The sequence below is a fragment of the Empidonax traillii genome, unplaced genomic scaffold (assembly GCF_003031625.1).
Source record: "Empidonax traillii isolate 1590-97213 ecotype Southwest subspecies unplaced genomic scaffold, ASM303162v1 scaffold176:size2985712, whole genome shotgun sequence".
NCBI lineage: Eukaryota > Metazoa > Chordata > Aves > Passeriformes > Tyrannidae > Empidonax > Empidonax traillii.
In genome coordinates this window covers 166,394-182,066 of record NW_020955369.1, presented here as the reverse complement: position 1 = coordinate 182,066, position 15,673 = coordinate 166,394, and the positions used below count along the sequence as shown (strand labels likewise).

Here is a 15,673-nt window from a genome sequence, read left to right as displayed (position 1 = left end):
CAGGAAAAGTTTTAGTAAATATTTAGAATAAGGAAAAAAAAAAAAAAGCTCTCTTTTTTTGGTTAGAAACATTTAGGCAGATGCAAGAAAAATTGATTCAAATCCTAACTTGAAAACCAATAACAGTGCTTAATTTGCCTTTTATGTTCACAATGGTGTTTGGAGGAAACATTAAAGGAGTGATTAGTTTTTGTAGGCTTGAAAGTTTTTCACCATGTTGACATGTGACAGGATTGCTATTAAGGCTCTGAATTTTGGAAAACAAGGGTTTGATTGATAGGTTATGTGCTTGTCCTCTTGTTTTGACTATGTTGATTTTATTCCTTTAGTCTGTGTTCGTTTTATTCCTTTATGACAGGTTCTAGAACAAACCTCTATAAATATGAAACATTTAAAAAGAGATAATTCCTTATTTACTTGGACTCTTGAGTTACCTACCAAGGAAGAGTTGCATGTTTTTACACCTCTAGGTTACACTTTACCTGCCAGATCTTTGGACTTTCTGTGCATTTTAACACTATGTACATTATCAGCCATTTTGTGCTTTGTCCTATATTTTACCCAGACCTAGAAGCACCAAACAAATGTAACCAATTCTTGTGAAGTCACTGCTTTAAACTGTCAGATTTTCTTCTGTGAGGATTTCTTGATATTTTTTCTTGCCAGATTTCAGGACAGTGTGTCATCTCCTGTCCTTTTTTATCACAGGGACCATCACAGGAAGTCTGTTTGGGCTGAATTTTCAGCTCAGCAATTTAGAGTGGATGGAGAATAAGGGAAGAGTTGAAGGGAGTGACCTTGGATATATTGTAGAATGACCACTAAAGGGGTTTTATTTTCTAGACTAGTAAACTGGTGCCTTAACACTGGATTGGCTTTACTTCCACTGTTGTTAGGTGTGCCCTCAGCTCTGAGAAGCAGCAAGTTATGGTAGACTGGAGTTTTACACTGCTTTTTTTTTTAATTTTGGGGGGGGGTGAGGATTTGCTTTTGTTTTTGTTCTGTCACGGTATTTAGGTGTTTAAGTTACAGCTGTCTTAAAAATCTATGTATTAGATACTTCTTAAATAAATTTGGCTGATGCTAATATTATAAAGCAAATATATACACAATTAAGAAAGAATAATGTGAGGGTTTTGTGCTTGATTTGGCTTTGTTTTGTTTTTTTCAGTGTAGTAGTCTGTGACAGGTTGGTTTCAACCAGGGACTTATAGTGGGAAGAGGACAATGTTATTTCAGGCTTAAGAGTAATGGAAGAGGGTGGTGAGATCCCCAGAATTTGCCAGTCATTGACTAGGTCATCAGTGGCCTTCTGTAAGGCAAATAAAGGAGCAGTTTAATCTCTGTGGTTGCAGATCTGATTGTAGTTTCTGAAAATGTGCATTTGATGGTGGGTATTAATGATACAACTGGTGACAGTGATTATTGACGACATTTATATTAACCCAGCCCCAGTTTGTAATTTAGAAGTGTCTTTCATTTGTTCTAGAACACGCTGCATATGTAGAGCTTTTTATAAATTTTAAGAAGTATTAATAATAGGCCAACTGAATATGGTACAAAGTGATCTTTTGTGGTTCTGTTTTCTGCTCCTTAAGGTACTGATTAAAGGATCTTTGAATAAACAGAGAGATTTGTGGGAAGATTTACTTGTCAGACTCTTGATTTGTGTTCTTGTCCCTCTTTTTCCACTTCTACACTAATAGTAAAATAAATTTGGACAAATTACTGAGCTTTACTCAGCAAAGAAGTACTTTAAAATACATTATAGCTGAAATACCAGCTATGAAGAAGGACATTGCAGTTCTTTCCCTTAGTGGTTTCTTTTTTTTTTCTTCTTTAAGATGCCAAAAACGGATGGTATTCTGGAAGACTTCTTCTGCTTGTCTTTAGAAAAACACACCTTGCTTTCCAGATACTTTATCCTCTTCCTCCTAACTTGTATTTGTCACTCTTCATAAAATTTGTCATGTCTTGGCACTCAGGGCTTGGACTTTGTTTCATTTACCTCGGTTCACCCAGTTGGCTTTAGGTTCAGCTAAACTTTTCTGGAATGCCATGCACTTATCCCATTACATTTCAAGTCTTTCATTATTTTCACCTGACCAAATTGTAGAACACCTACCTTTTCACGTATTCTGTCTGCAGATGTGCAGCCTCATACAGAAATCTAAAGTTTTCTTTCCAACTCTTAAGCTCATTCTATTCATCACATCTAATTCTACAGTTTGTTTTCACAATATAGCCATATATCTGCTTGCAGTGCTGTCTTTTCCACCTGCAAGAACCACATTAGCCTGAATCCTTATTTTCCATTTTGGTGTATTTTTTCACCTTGTGTGATTCCCCTTTGGAATTCTCCAGGATATTTACGTGGTATATGTGCATAACACAAAGGTCATGTATGGAACTTCTGATTACTCTGATGTTGATATTGTTTGGAATCTAACTGTATTTGCATTAACTCCTCCCACACCTCATCAGTTTAAACAGCCATTAAAATGTGGTGCTACAAAACATTGCTATTCCTAATATTACTTAGTAGTATTTGCAATATACTGCAATCACTGTTGGATCCCTCTATTTCAGGAGTGCTGTGCAAAAAAACATATTTTGTGAAAGGAGTTTGGTATAGTGACAATGTAAGTGGATTCACTCAGTGGCAAGTCAGATGATTGCAACAGAAATTAGGATATGGGAAAATAACCTTTACAGAAAATACCAGTTTCACTGTATGATGAGCAAACTATTTTTAGTCCAGCATATTTAGGTTTTTTCATGATTTGTAATGGAATTACCATTCTGATGTTTTTCACTGGTCTGTGGCTTCACCAAGTGGTAAATTTCACCTGGCTGCAAATATTCTTGAAAAGACACTTTGCTGGATTTTAATCATTCCCAGGACTATCAGGTGACAATACCAATGCTAGTGCAGAAGCAGCAAAAAATTTAAGTATGGAAGAATCATCACACTCAGATCTGATATCAAATTAATTATATTGCACATAAGGGAGTTTAGTCTGTCCTCTGTTTTCTGAAGACTAGGGACAAAAAAAAAAAAAAAAAAAAAAAAAAAAAAAAAAAAAAAAAAAAAAAAAAAAAAAAAAAAAAAAAAAAAAAAAAAAAAAAAAAAAAAAGGAGAGAGAGACATAAGCAATATGATTGGTCCCTGAACTCTCTAAATTAGATGGTTAGATGGTATGCTCTCTGAAACCTGCATCAGTGAGGAGCAAGATGCTTCAGCAGAGAGGTTAAATATAAGGTGCTGAGAAACATAGTAGTGTGCAGCTAGAAAGTTATACTTCTATCTATTATAATTTTTTTGGCTTTATTTGTCCCCACAAAATTTAAATCCACTGATTAATTCTGTGTTGCTGTATGGGTTGGATGGCCAGGGTTTGTCTCTCAGCCATATTTTTTTGCCATTATTGTACCTCAGTGTGTAGTAAAAATAGGACTGCAACTGACTGTTGTTGGTTTTTTGAACAAGGTCACTTTTGTGTTTGATGGTATATATTGTTTAATCCTTTTATTTATTAGTTATTTTGTTATTTTTATTTGTATAAAGAATATTTAAATATATTATGCACTCAAAGGAGAAATTGCAAAGGTAAGCACTCCAAATTTATAAAATGCCAGAATTGTTTGCAACTGAAGTCCTTAATTTTTTCCCCTTGGAAAGATATCTTAATTACCTGAATTTTGAGAAATTATGGGAATCCTTTTTTCTTCTTGAACATCATCTCAGAAATTCACATATATCCTCTCACCAGTGTAGACATAGTACTTCATAATTTCTAAGTGGTGTTTGAATTGTTACATACAACCTGGTATGCAAAATGCTCCTATAGCACCACATATTGCTACAATTTTCATTAAATTACTAATGTGTGATATAAGCACAGCTTGCATTCATGAACAATTCAAGTTTGGGTTTAATGGCAAGTTTCTTTGAATGAACATTGATCAAAATGTAATTGAAACATCTATATAAAATAAATCTTTTACATAATTTGTTCTTAGCAGCTTTTGTAAATAATTATCCTACTGTTCTACCAGATAAAAAACAGTATTTGAGCAAAGAATAAATTGAAGCCAAAAGGTTAAATAGGGTCGACCACCAAATTCTCTAAATCCACATTGTGGAAAATTGATAAGGAGTGGTCAAAATTGCAAAAACTTGAGTACTCAGAACTCCGAAATTAGTTTATTTCAGTGTTCGTAACCGCCATAAAGGAAACTCTGTATTTTTGTGTCTTGTGTAAATACAGAATTTAGACAAATAATACAATCATTTCTGAGGATTTCAACAAATATTTTCATCTTTACAGAAAGATAAGGAAGACCAGTGGCTAGAGAAAAAAGTGCAGGGTAGTAGAGACCACATCATCTTAGAGCACCTTCAATGGACCATGGGGTACGAAGTACAAATTACAGCTGCCAACAGACTGGGTTATTCTGAACCAACATTGTATGAATTCAGCATGCCACCAAAGCCCAACATTATTACAGGTAAGTTTATTTCACAGTGTTTTCTCTCTATGAATCATTTCCTACTTGTAGTACACTAATTTGAGTGATTGAACACGACATTTGAACACTGAAACCTTTAACTGAAAAAAACTTGAGAGCTAGACACTATTACCATCAAAGAATTGATTCAAAACCCTTAAATGGGACCCCATCTCCCACTTTTCTCTTACTAATCAAGGAATTTTTAAGCATAGAAGAAAGGTTGAATCTTCAACCGAGATGATGGCAGTTAACAAGCAATATAATATTTAAGATACAGCTGCTATACATTTTTAAGTTGCTTTGGGCTGCCTATTGTCTGCTGTAAGCAGCTTATTTAGCAGAATTCTTGATTTCAGTCCCATCTCAACATGTGCTTCAAGCCACATGTAATAAAGGTGTTTAATTTAGTGTCTGATTTGGTTAAGACTTCAAATAACCTTGTTTAGATACTGTCTGAACTAATGTGTTGATCATACAGTCTTCTATGAGGCCTATCTACAAGCTTTGAAATCTTTAGAAATGTTGTTCATATTTGAAGTCTGTAAATAGAAAGGTTTGGAATTCTAATAAAGAAAAACTACATCGTAGTTAAGAGTGAGTGTAAGAGTTTTAATGCTTCCCGATATGAAGTTATATTTTGATGCAGCAACGCAAAATTATTTACTTCGGAATAAACCTAAAAAATGATAATTTCTGAAGCATTATGGGGAAATTTAATTTTTAATTTTTAAATTTAAAAATTTTTATAAATGTTATGAGGAAGAGATTTCAAACTTTTTACTCAAATTATGAGCTGCTATGTTTAATAATAATTTCCAGATTAGATCAGTGTCATCATTACTACCTGAAAAATCAGTGCTAAATCCTCTAACATGGTATTTTCTGTCTGCTGTATATCAAACTGTTGGAGTATTAGAATCAAATAAAAAAACTTGCCACATAAATATAATGGGAAAGATATTAAAAAATAGACATGTGCTTCAGTGTGAGCATCTGACTAGCATTTGTCTTAGTACTGTGGCAAGGAGTTTGAATGAGTCATGGACTGCTGTGTCATCAGAAAACTTTGAAATAATTGGCTATTTTTTTTTGTCAGTTGTAAGTTTTCTTCAAATACATTTTTACAAAAGTTATCTCAAGATCTCTGAAGCACGTTTAGGTATTCCATAGCAATTTTTTTGATATTGGAAGCATTGTGACTTGTATTTACAAAAAAAAGAAAAGGCATTTGTAATTCATTCATAGGTTCAGATCCAGTTCTAGTACAAATATTTGGTTTATGCACTTGAATTGCAGTGGAGTTGATTTGCATCTTGATTGAAATTCAGGGTCTCAGTAGGTCCTGTGTACTTGTTTTTAAACAGAGAGTGCCTTGTGATTGCCATCATTCAGAAATAAATTTTCCCTTGATTGATAAAGAAAAGGGAAAAAGAAGTGTAGGAAAGCTTATTGTCCCAATGAAACAAAAATATTTGTCAAGAAGAAAAATAAGTAAAAACCTTGTTTAGGAAAATGGAAGGGATATGCTACTTTTCAATTTTTTTATGTTTGAAATGAAAATCTTTCTTCTTTCGCAATGCAATCTAACTTCAGCCTGTTATAATTATAAAAACTATTCCATATTATTGCCACAGCTGCTGTAACAGAAACATGATATGCCTCTGTAAATGATAACATAGATGGTCTCTAGACATTCAAGTAAAAAGAATCTTAGTTAATTTAATTTCAGAAGAAAGATAGAACATTTTTCCCTAAACACAGTTTTATAGGCACTTAGGGGCTTTTTCCTTTCAGTGCTCTCCCATAACCTCTAAGTAGTTGTAAGAAGTCTGTTACACTATTTAACTTCAGGTCCTCTTTATATGAATCATTACTGCAATTACGATTGCAGAACTAATTAGTTTCCTTGACAACTGTTTTCTGCAAAGCCTGAAAAGGGTGTGAAATTCCAATCCTAAGAACATTCCATAGGCAATTTTTAAAAGTATGTCAAAAGACAGAACCAGTGGAACATCAGAGTTCATATTCATGACTCAGCACAATTATCGTGTTTTGAAATGGCATCATATTATCGCAATATAATATTATATATATACATAACATTATTGCAAAAATACTAATTTAATCTATTAAAACTTAATAGATATTGTGAATAAATTGTTTGACTTTGAGTAGGAATATTATTTCTGATATCAGTTACCTCTGACAATGCTCTGTTTGTCTGCCTTGGGACTTCATTGCTAACAGCGAGGCATCTACACCTAGGTTTGAAGAAGGACAGAGGCAACAGGAATGAAACTGGGTAGATTTTTGAATGAAATCTGCATCACCTATCCTGTGCTCATTTAGCTGATGATAACTGAGGTTCCCTTTCTGAATATTAATGTAATTATGAGAAAAGTCTCTAAGATTCCTGAAGGTTTTCATCTGTATTTGCCCAGATCTGTGGCACTTCAGATGAACTGAGTGTTTATGTCTTGCTCTAAACGTAATTTAAAAAAGAAAAAAAAAATTCTGTAGACTCTATGAGTTCAATCTCATCGATATGACTTATCCCAAGGGAATTTTGGGATCCTCTAAGTGTCTTGATGGTTGACTATACTTACCATCATATTCTGGTGAAGATGTGTGCAAGCCAATGCAATTCATCAGAGAGAGATGGAGGCAAGGATACATTGGTTGTCCTCCTGTAGATGCTTAGAAGGGAAATGAGAGTTGTCACAAGAACTAAAACTTCAGTTCTGATTGCTGCAGAAGAAGCTTGCTTATGCTTCCAAGAACCACTGGACACAAGGCAGAAGTAGTAATCCCTGAGGGCAGGAGCTGGAAGCCAAAAGTGTACTTACATGACTATGCAATTCCTGTGGACAGTGAATCCACAGCTCTGCCTGCTAGGGAAGTGTGCAGGTACCAACTCCTGGCTGGCAATCGAGTTCCATAAGACAATATGATCTTCCTTTAATAGTCTCAGGTCTAGGAAGGAGCTTGAGGGTGCATATTGTTGTCTGGCATCAGCAAGGCGTATAAATGAGACAGACATTCCTTTAAATTTTCCCATGGTTGGCCTCAGGAGCCTCCAACTACAGATCTGCTTGATTTCGTGGTGTCTGTTCCTGGGCCCGTAACACGGTCTCCACTCACTGAGTCAATCAAACTTGTGATTAGTTCCTCAGAACTTGTAATCCTTTTAATGAAAGTTTCCTGATTTTCTGAAGGGTTTATCAATGGAAACTTGCACTGGCTTTGAGAAACACTCAGCAAACCAACTTCTTAAAACACCCTGCTTTAAATAACCCTATATATAAATATATTCTATCACTGCATATTATACCTATGTATATACAATTTTCCATCCTACTGTTTCGAGTTATTTTCTGCAGATAGCATTTCTATATCTGTATTTTATAATTTTTTTTTTTTTTAGGTGTAAGGGCAGGTATTTTAGAATCATGTTTGAAGAAAGAGCAGCATAGTCTTAAACATAGTATTTTACGTATTCAAAAATCTCACTAGGGATGTTAGTTGGGGGTACTTGCAGGCAGGTGCAACTCTTAGATCAGCGTACTTGCCTCTGAGTGAAGTCTTCATCACATTTTAGGTACTGATTTCTGATATTTTAGAGAATTTTCATCTGGCTTCTCTACAGTGTTAAGCTTCCCGTGGGATTCTCAAAGGAACTGTCTGCCTTAGCTCTTGATCTGTGTCAGGACAGCATGGACTAAACTCTGCAGCCATAACAAACACTCCAAGTGCCACCAGGAACAGCCAAACCCCATCAGCTCCCAGAGCCCATTTTTATGGGCCCATTTACTCTTTTTTTCTGCAGGGTGAAAAGAGACCCTGCTATTGTACCCTGCAGATGGTACAAAAGTGTCCAAATCTGCTGCCATTCTGAGCCATTATTATTGCAAACTAAAAATACATCTACAGATTTACAGTATATGGATCTTAATGGAAGCTGTTAAAAAGGGATACTTTCTGCATGTGTTAGATATATTTTCAGAAACCAGTGGTAAAAATTTATGCAGGTGCCATCTTCCAAAGGCTTTTATCCAGTCAGTGCTGTTACTTTGAAAGGCCAGGAAGTTCATTAAAAATGGCTGCAAGTTTTGTTTTATCATAGGTTTTTTCTTCTTCATTATAAGTTAATAACTTTACGCAATAGTGGGAAGAAAATAAAATTAAAAAAAAAAATTGGTGATAAGAAGAAGCTCTTAGATCTATTTTTTTCATTTGCAATATTGGTTGGTTTTGTCTTCCAATAGTGCAGGAACTGTCAGAGTCATTTTTTATTCATGTTGCTGGAAGAGTTTTAATCCCTTGTACATCTCATTTATTTTTTTTTAAAGCGAATGTGTGTCACCACACTTAAAATGATATAATGATAGACAAAAGAGGGACAATAATGCATGGAATTTTCTCTCATCACGACTGGTAGCAAAGATGATACTCATGATGCCAAAAAAGATTATCAATAGCTTTTACAGAAAGGCAGCTTTAGGATCTCCAGTGTTCCAGAAATGAATGAAAAATAAAAATAGCTCTTATCATTTCTTCAGCTATGTGTGTATATATTTGGGTTTGCCTTTGTGCATATACATTTTATGATGTATTTCATTGACAAAATAGAGCTTTTGAGCTATAGAAATAGTATTTTGTTCAAATAGAAGCTGGGGAAAAGTTTTTCATCCAGAAACTGAAAATTACCAAGTACAGCAAAACAGAACTAAGTTTCCCTATTGCTCACAGTTTTCCTTCAGGGAGAGACTTTTTATTTAATTTTGCTCTAAATCAAGCAATTCAATGACTTTTTTTGGGGGGATGGAAATAAATGCTCCATGATTCCATCTTTGTAGATGGAGTAGGTTTTTGTTGCTGTCACATCTTGCTGCCTAAGAGCAGACCTCTCTTGCTGCAGATGCTCTCCTGGTCTCTCACATCCCTTCAGCCCACGGGTTGTATGAGACTCCCTGGGACAGAGTTTCCCAACCTCTGAAGGGAACAGCCTCCCTTCTCTGGAAGAGTTGACTCAACCCTGACCATGCATCAGCTAAGGGCAGCCACCTTCTTCATTCGTTTTCTTTACTCCACCACAAAAGTATGTAACAATTGTTGGCTTACCAAACCTAGGAATAAACTTCCAAACTGAATAGTTCTTAGGTCCTTTGAAGCTTTTTTCTTAGATTTCAGATAATTTCAGATCTGTTTGAAATTCGATTTTTTCCTGATTACAACCAAGCCTCAAGGTCAGGGTATCACATAAAATCGTGATCGCATGACAAAGGCCTCTGCTGTCATTTCCACTAAGCTTTCCTGTTGCAAGAGCACTTTGCTGCCTCTTGTTCAACTTGGTGTCCACCAGGACCCTCAGGGCCTTTTCTGCAAAGCTGCTTTCCCGCTGGGTGGTTTCTAGCCACAGACTGGTGGCTAGGGTTGCTCTTTCCCAGGGGCGGGACTTTAGCACTTCCTCTTGTTGAACTTTCTGAGATTCCTGTCTGCCCATTTCTCCAGCCTGTTGAGGTCCCTCTGGGTGGCAGCTCAGCCACTTGGTGCATCATCCACTCTGAGATTTGTGTGATAAGCAAAGCTGATGAGGGTGCTCTGCCCCATCATCCAAATCACTGATCATATTGAACAGGAGTGGACCCAATATCTATCCCTGGGTTGGCTTCTGGTACTTATTCTTAGTTGCAGGAAAAGTCATCTTTCATCATTAAAAGTTAAATTAGGAGAATTGTGGGGATTTGTAGTCATCTTCAGTTGTAGGCTTTTACCATGGAAGAAAGGTGGAATGGCTGCCAGGAGCTACTTGAGCCAGGACTAATTGCCATTCCTTATGTGCAGCTTATAAATTGCCTGTTTGAATCTCTGGAAAAAGCTTGTAGAGTTATATTATTTACCTGTTTGTCAGGAATAACGTTTTTGCCTGATTTTCAGCCTATAGTTTATGACCACTCTGCTTTTCCATGTATGTGTTTTTGTGTACATGCACAAACATTCATCAGTTTGTGGCTTCTAATAACTTGTGAACACAGTTGATAATTTCACTAATTTTTTAAGAGAATGGAGGCTTCAAAACTAATTATTCCTGCACTTTTTTCCAAAACAGTTAGCTAAGGAAAGAAATAAGATTTTCTGTAGCTCAGTAGGCAAAATATTGCAATAAAACTTTACACAGCTGTAATAATAAGACTACTTGGAGAAAAAAAGTTTTAACTTTCTGATCCTTGTTGCTTACACCAGCTGGGATAGCAATAGTAAATTTAAATCAAGGAGAAAAAAAACCCAACAAAGCAAAACAAACAAAAAACCCCCCACAAACAAACAAACAAACAAAAAAAAAACAAACAGAAAAAAAGGAAAAAAGCACAGAAGTTTGACAGTATTTTCACAAGCAAAATTTCACTTCCAAGGATGTAAAATTTTAAGGCCATAATGAGTATGTCCTTTGTAACGAGTCTGTGTGTTACAATTTCAATAGCTCTGACTAATTTGGTTTTTTTAGCTAAATCTAAAATGAAGAACAAAATGCAGTAGTGAAAAAGGGAAGCCTGGGGGATTAGTCTCCTTGCAGCTCTGATCATATTCCCAAGGCAAGGAAGAGCTGCAGCACTACCCTTGTGAATTTAGCTGCATCATTTTGTAATAGGCTGAAGGATGTTGTAATTCCAGAATCAGAGCTTGAAAATTATTTGTTTCAGATTTTTGTTCAGATCATGATTCTGAGCTAAAAGTGTGAAGTCTTTAGCATGTACTGCTGTGATGGAATAATAAATTTTTAATTTTATTTTCTGAAGAGTAGAAGGGTAGAGAGATGAAATATGTCTTTGAGATCTTATGCTTTGAGAATAGCAGTTGGTAGGAAGCACATCAGTCAGATAAATTAATACCTAAAACTTCAGGAAGATGGCAGACCCCACAAAACCTAATTGTTTCTGTTTTGCAAACCACACTAGAATTTGCTGAATTAGAGCCATTTCTCATCAAATCCTGGAGATGATCATTGTTGAAAGTGATAGGGCATGTTCTTGCTGTAGGCTAAAACCAGCTGTGTTTGCTCCGTTCCCTGCAAAGACTACAGTTGTTACATGAAAAGGGATAGAAATCCCATACTAAAATTGGTAGAACTTATTTGATACAAATCAGAAAGGGAGACAAAAAGGCTTGCACTATCCAAGATGTCAATAGGAAAAAAAAATACCCTATTTTTTGTAAAATCTAGTTCTTACGATACAGCTATCACAGGCATTAACTGCCACCGAATCACAGAAGAGCAGCAATCAAAGAACTGTTTTGTATTCTCAAAACTTCCTCTTCAAAAAGAATTTAACTTTCTTTTTCTTTTACCATATAAGTTTGCTCATCTTTTTGAACTTTGTGAGGTAAAAAGAAAATCATCATAGATGCTGAAGTGCCAGGTCATGCTTTAGAAGTATGGTACTCTTATTCACCTGGACTAGTTTTTATAGGTAATTGCAAGCATTATGCAAGCATTATGCAAGCTTTATAGTTAAAATAACCCTGAGTGCCAATTAAAAGATGAAATTGTTAGGTAGATACTCTAAAAAATTTTAAAAGCTGAGTTGAACATTCGTAATTTCTTTAAAAATGTGTATCATTGAAAACACCGCAGTAGAACTATGGGTGAGGATGGGATAAAATCCATAATTGCTCTTAGTGTATTTTTATTGCTGTCTTTTCTACTTAGTTACCTACACTCACATGTATGTTTGTGAAAGAATAGGGACATTCCTGTCGTTAAGAAGATAATGCATTGGTTAAATATTGTGCATCCATGTCCCAAAGGCAAGTTTCCCACACGATTATATTTGAAAAACAACAGCTCTGTGATTTAAGCTGAATTTGAGGTGTGTTGCAAAAAAACACCAGAAGATTCAAAACCTAAAACCTAAAGATCCTTATATTTTGGGTACTGCTTACATTCTACATGTCTTGATCATGTATTTGGGGAAAGAGATAATTATTTATCCTCCACTGGCCTTTCTCTTCAGTCTCTGAGCTCTCTAGGTTGAGAGACATACCCCAGTACACTTCTGTTTGGATGTCAGAAATCATCCTCTCCACTGATTTGTTTTAAACAAATTCTTTTAAAGCTGAAATATTTAGAATAAGGGACTGATATAATACATTTTAGCTTAATAGTTTTCTTCTGCTTCAATTAAAATTTCTTAAAATTAACTTTTTAAAGCAAATGAATGAAGGTGTAACCAAGGTTATTGTTCATACTACACAAGATTTTTCTACATTTTAATTTCTTTGGAAATGCCTTTTGAGACAGTAACCTAACAGCTATATTAGTCTCTATCCATATAATTACTGTATTACTGTAGCTGGAAAAAAAGTAAAATCCAGTCAATATACTATATTGCATAAACTTGACTGAATTATCTGCCAAAAAGTGAACTTTTATTATAAATATTAGTAGAAGACATACATTCAAACTTCATACATTTCACCAGATTGCATCCAGACGTTACAGTCTGACTTGAATGCCTGAGAAACAAATTTGTTCCCACACTGGTAATAAAGTCAATACCTAATTACCCAGCTGCATGTGCTAATTGCATTCATCATTTCTGTTTCATGTGGACCTATGGCCAGGTTATTGATGCCACTTTTCACAGTGGCCCATTCTGAACTCCTACTATAATTCAGGAACAAGATAAACTCATTAGCAAGGAGAAGCAGATAAACAAGTTTGTTCCTTCTTTACCCCTGTGCATGATTGGAACCTTCATTTTGTGTAATTATTGACTCTTTTTTTACAGTTCCTCCTTTCAGCCTGTGGGCTGCTGTTTGTCCATGCTTTAAATGGTCACTGTTTCTGATAGATGTTACATGGTAGTTTTGTGAGTTCCAAGTACCTCCCGCATAAAAATCACGTGGAAGAAGATTGCCTTTAGACTGGGCTTGGCTGAATTGTTTTGAATCTCAAGGGGAAGCAAGAAACATGCTTCAGCCTAAGTGTTTAGATAAATTGTTTTAAAGATAGCCCAAAGAGTTTGCCACTTTAACTGCTGTGGAGAAGCACACGTTGCTGCTATTCAGGTACACCTTTTCCACAGTTTTAGTACCTTATTATCCATATTTGGATAATCCACACTTTCATTGATGTTTCTATTATTGTCTTTCTAGTGATTGTCTTTGGCACAATGTAAATATTAATACTGTTTTTCTCCTTTTCCTTTCCCACTGTCACTTTTTTTTCCTTTTGATATTTTCTTTTTCATATTGTTTCAATATTTTCACTTTCTTTTCCTGAAATTTACTTCTTTTTCACACTCTTGATATTCTGTACCAACTCTTATCCACACAGATAGATGCTGTGAAGCTACTAGACCTGAAAATGGAGGCCAGTCCCTGCAGCTGAATGCTGCTGTTTTCTTTCTCATTGTAGTCATAAGTTTCTGGGGCATGTTTTAATACTGTTGATAAGGCAGTCAATATGTGTTCTTCCTTTTCCTCTTCATTTTATATTTATGGGAAAATAAACAGAGACCTTAAAAAAATTGTACTTTTCTGTAGCTCTTCTAAAGTTTCTGCTCCTAGTTAAGATCCTAAATAGTGTAATTGCTTCAGTCTCTGTGTGTGCAAAATTCTTCATCTGGATTTTTGGATACCTTGTGAGTTTTATGAAAAATTCAACAGATGATGCTTGACCCTTCAGTCTGACAGAACTTGGAGAATGGGACTTATTGAGCTTGATCAGGGTGATTTGATTCGTTTTTTTTTCAAATATATTTTGATTATAAGAAATCCATGCAGAGACTTTACCATTGTGAGTCACACGGCTTTCCAATACACTATCAATTGATTTTGCATGACAACATTGTTATTATTTATTATATTAATTTTTTGCACAGAGTTGTCCTTGTACTCCATAATGAACTTAAAACTTTATGCTTAATGAAAAGTGTTCAAGGCCAGGCTGGATGGGGCTCTGAACAATCTGGTCCAGTGAAACATGTCCCTGCCCATGGCAGGGGGGTTGAACGAGATAATCTTTAAGGTCCCTTCCAACCCAGGCCATTCTGAGTCTATACATCCATAGACACGTGTTTAAATGTATTTTAACAAACATTTCTTCTCCAGTTAATAATCTGTGAATTGCTTTAGTTCATGGTGTTTTAATTTCATATTCATAAAAGAGGTCCCTGCCCACCAAACTCATTTCTTGTGACTTTAATGGTGCCGCCTGTAGTAAAAATGGAAAGAAGTATTTTTTCCTACTTTACATATTAAAAGCATGGCAACTAGAGCAATGCATGCAGAACCTCAGCAAAAAAAAAATATTTTATTTAGTAAGAATCGGTGAAGAGTTTTTGCATGTATTTAATTTTAGAATTTATATGGTTGTCTAAGATTATGGCTCATTTCTCTATTGCATACAGAATAACCCAAAAAAGCAATTAAATATTTATTTTAAGATACTTCCCTTCAAATTGTTACTAAATATAACAAATAAGACAAACTGTACATGTTGATTTTTTTTTTCCCCTCTTATAGTTAATGCTTTTTGGGATTTCATAAAGTCTTATACTTTGAAATTAGTTGCTCAAATTTAAGTATTTATATATCTTCACCCAGGTACAGGATTTTCTTTTTTCTAAGAAATATTGATTATTATTATGATTATTTTTTGCCAGTTTCAATTTATTTTTGGAAGACTTTAAAGATTATTAAAAACCCACTCCTCACCTAAAACAAATAAACATTCTAGAATATTGGTCTATATCAGAAGTAAGATGTCTTTAGAATGCATGTGTGTAAATCTAAAGACTAATTTATGGACAGAAATAATTTTTTAAAAATTTACATATTTAGTATAATGAAGTGGCGGGAATTCAAACAAATGTTATTTTTAAAATATTGGCTTCATTGTGATGTCTTGCTGCATTAAGTGGAACCACTCTTTCATCCCTGGCCCTTGCCACTATGTTTTGCCACTTTAACCTAATGTAATGACATTATTTGAAATTAATTACGTTGACATGTGCCTGGCAATTTCTATTCTAATTCTATAAGAGTTGAAACTTTGGGTTACCAGTTAGAGTCATTCAGGTGAAAGCCTTTTTTTCCATACACAAATGTGAATATATGTACTGACTTTGTCATTTAGCTGTATAAGTGTTATTCT

At 35.0% G+C, this 15,673-nt stretch overlaps 1 protein-coding gene across 1 annotated transcript in view; it reads left to right on the top strand.

The window, feature by feature from the left end:
- Window positions 1-15,673, top strand: part of NCAM2 (neural cell adhesion molecule 2) — a 279,510-nt gene that overhangs the window by 234,877 nt on the left and 28,960 nt on the right. The window contains exon 15 of the mRNA XM_027886019.1: window positions 4,332-4,512. Coding sequence (XP_027741820.1) covers window positions 4,332-4,512 — 181 coding nt within the window. The remainder of the gene's footprint in view (window positions 1-4,331; window positions 4,513-15,673) is intronic.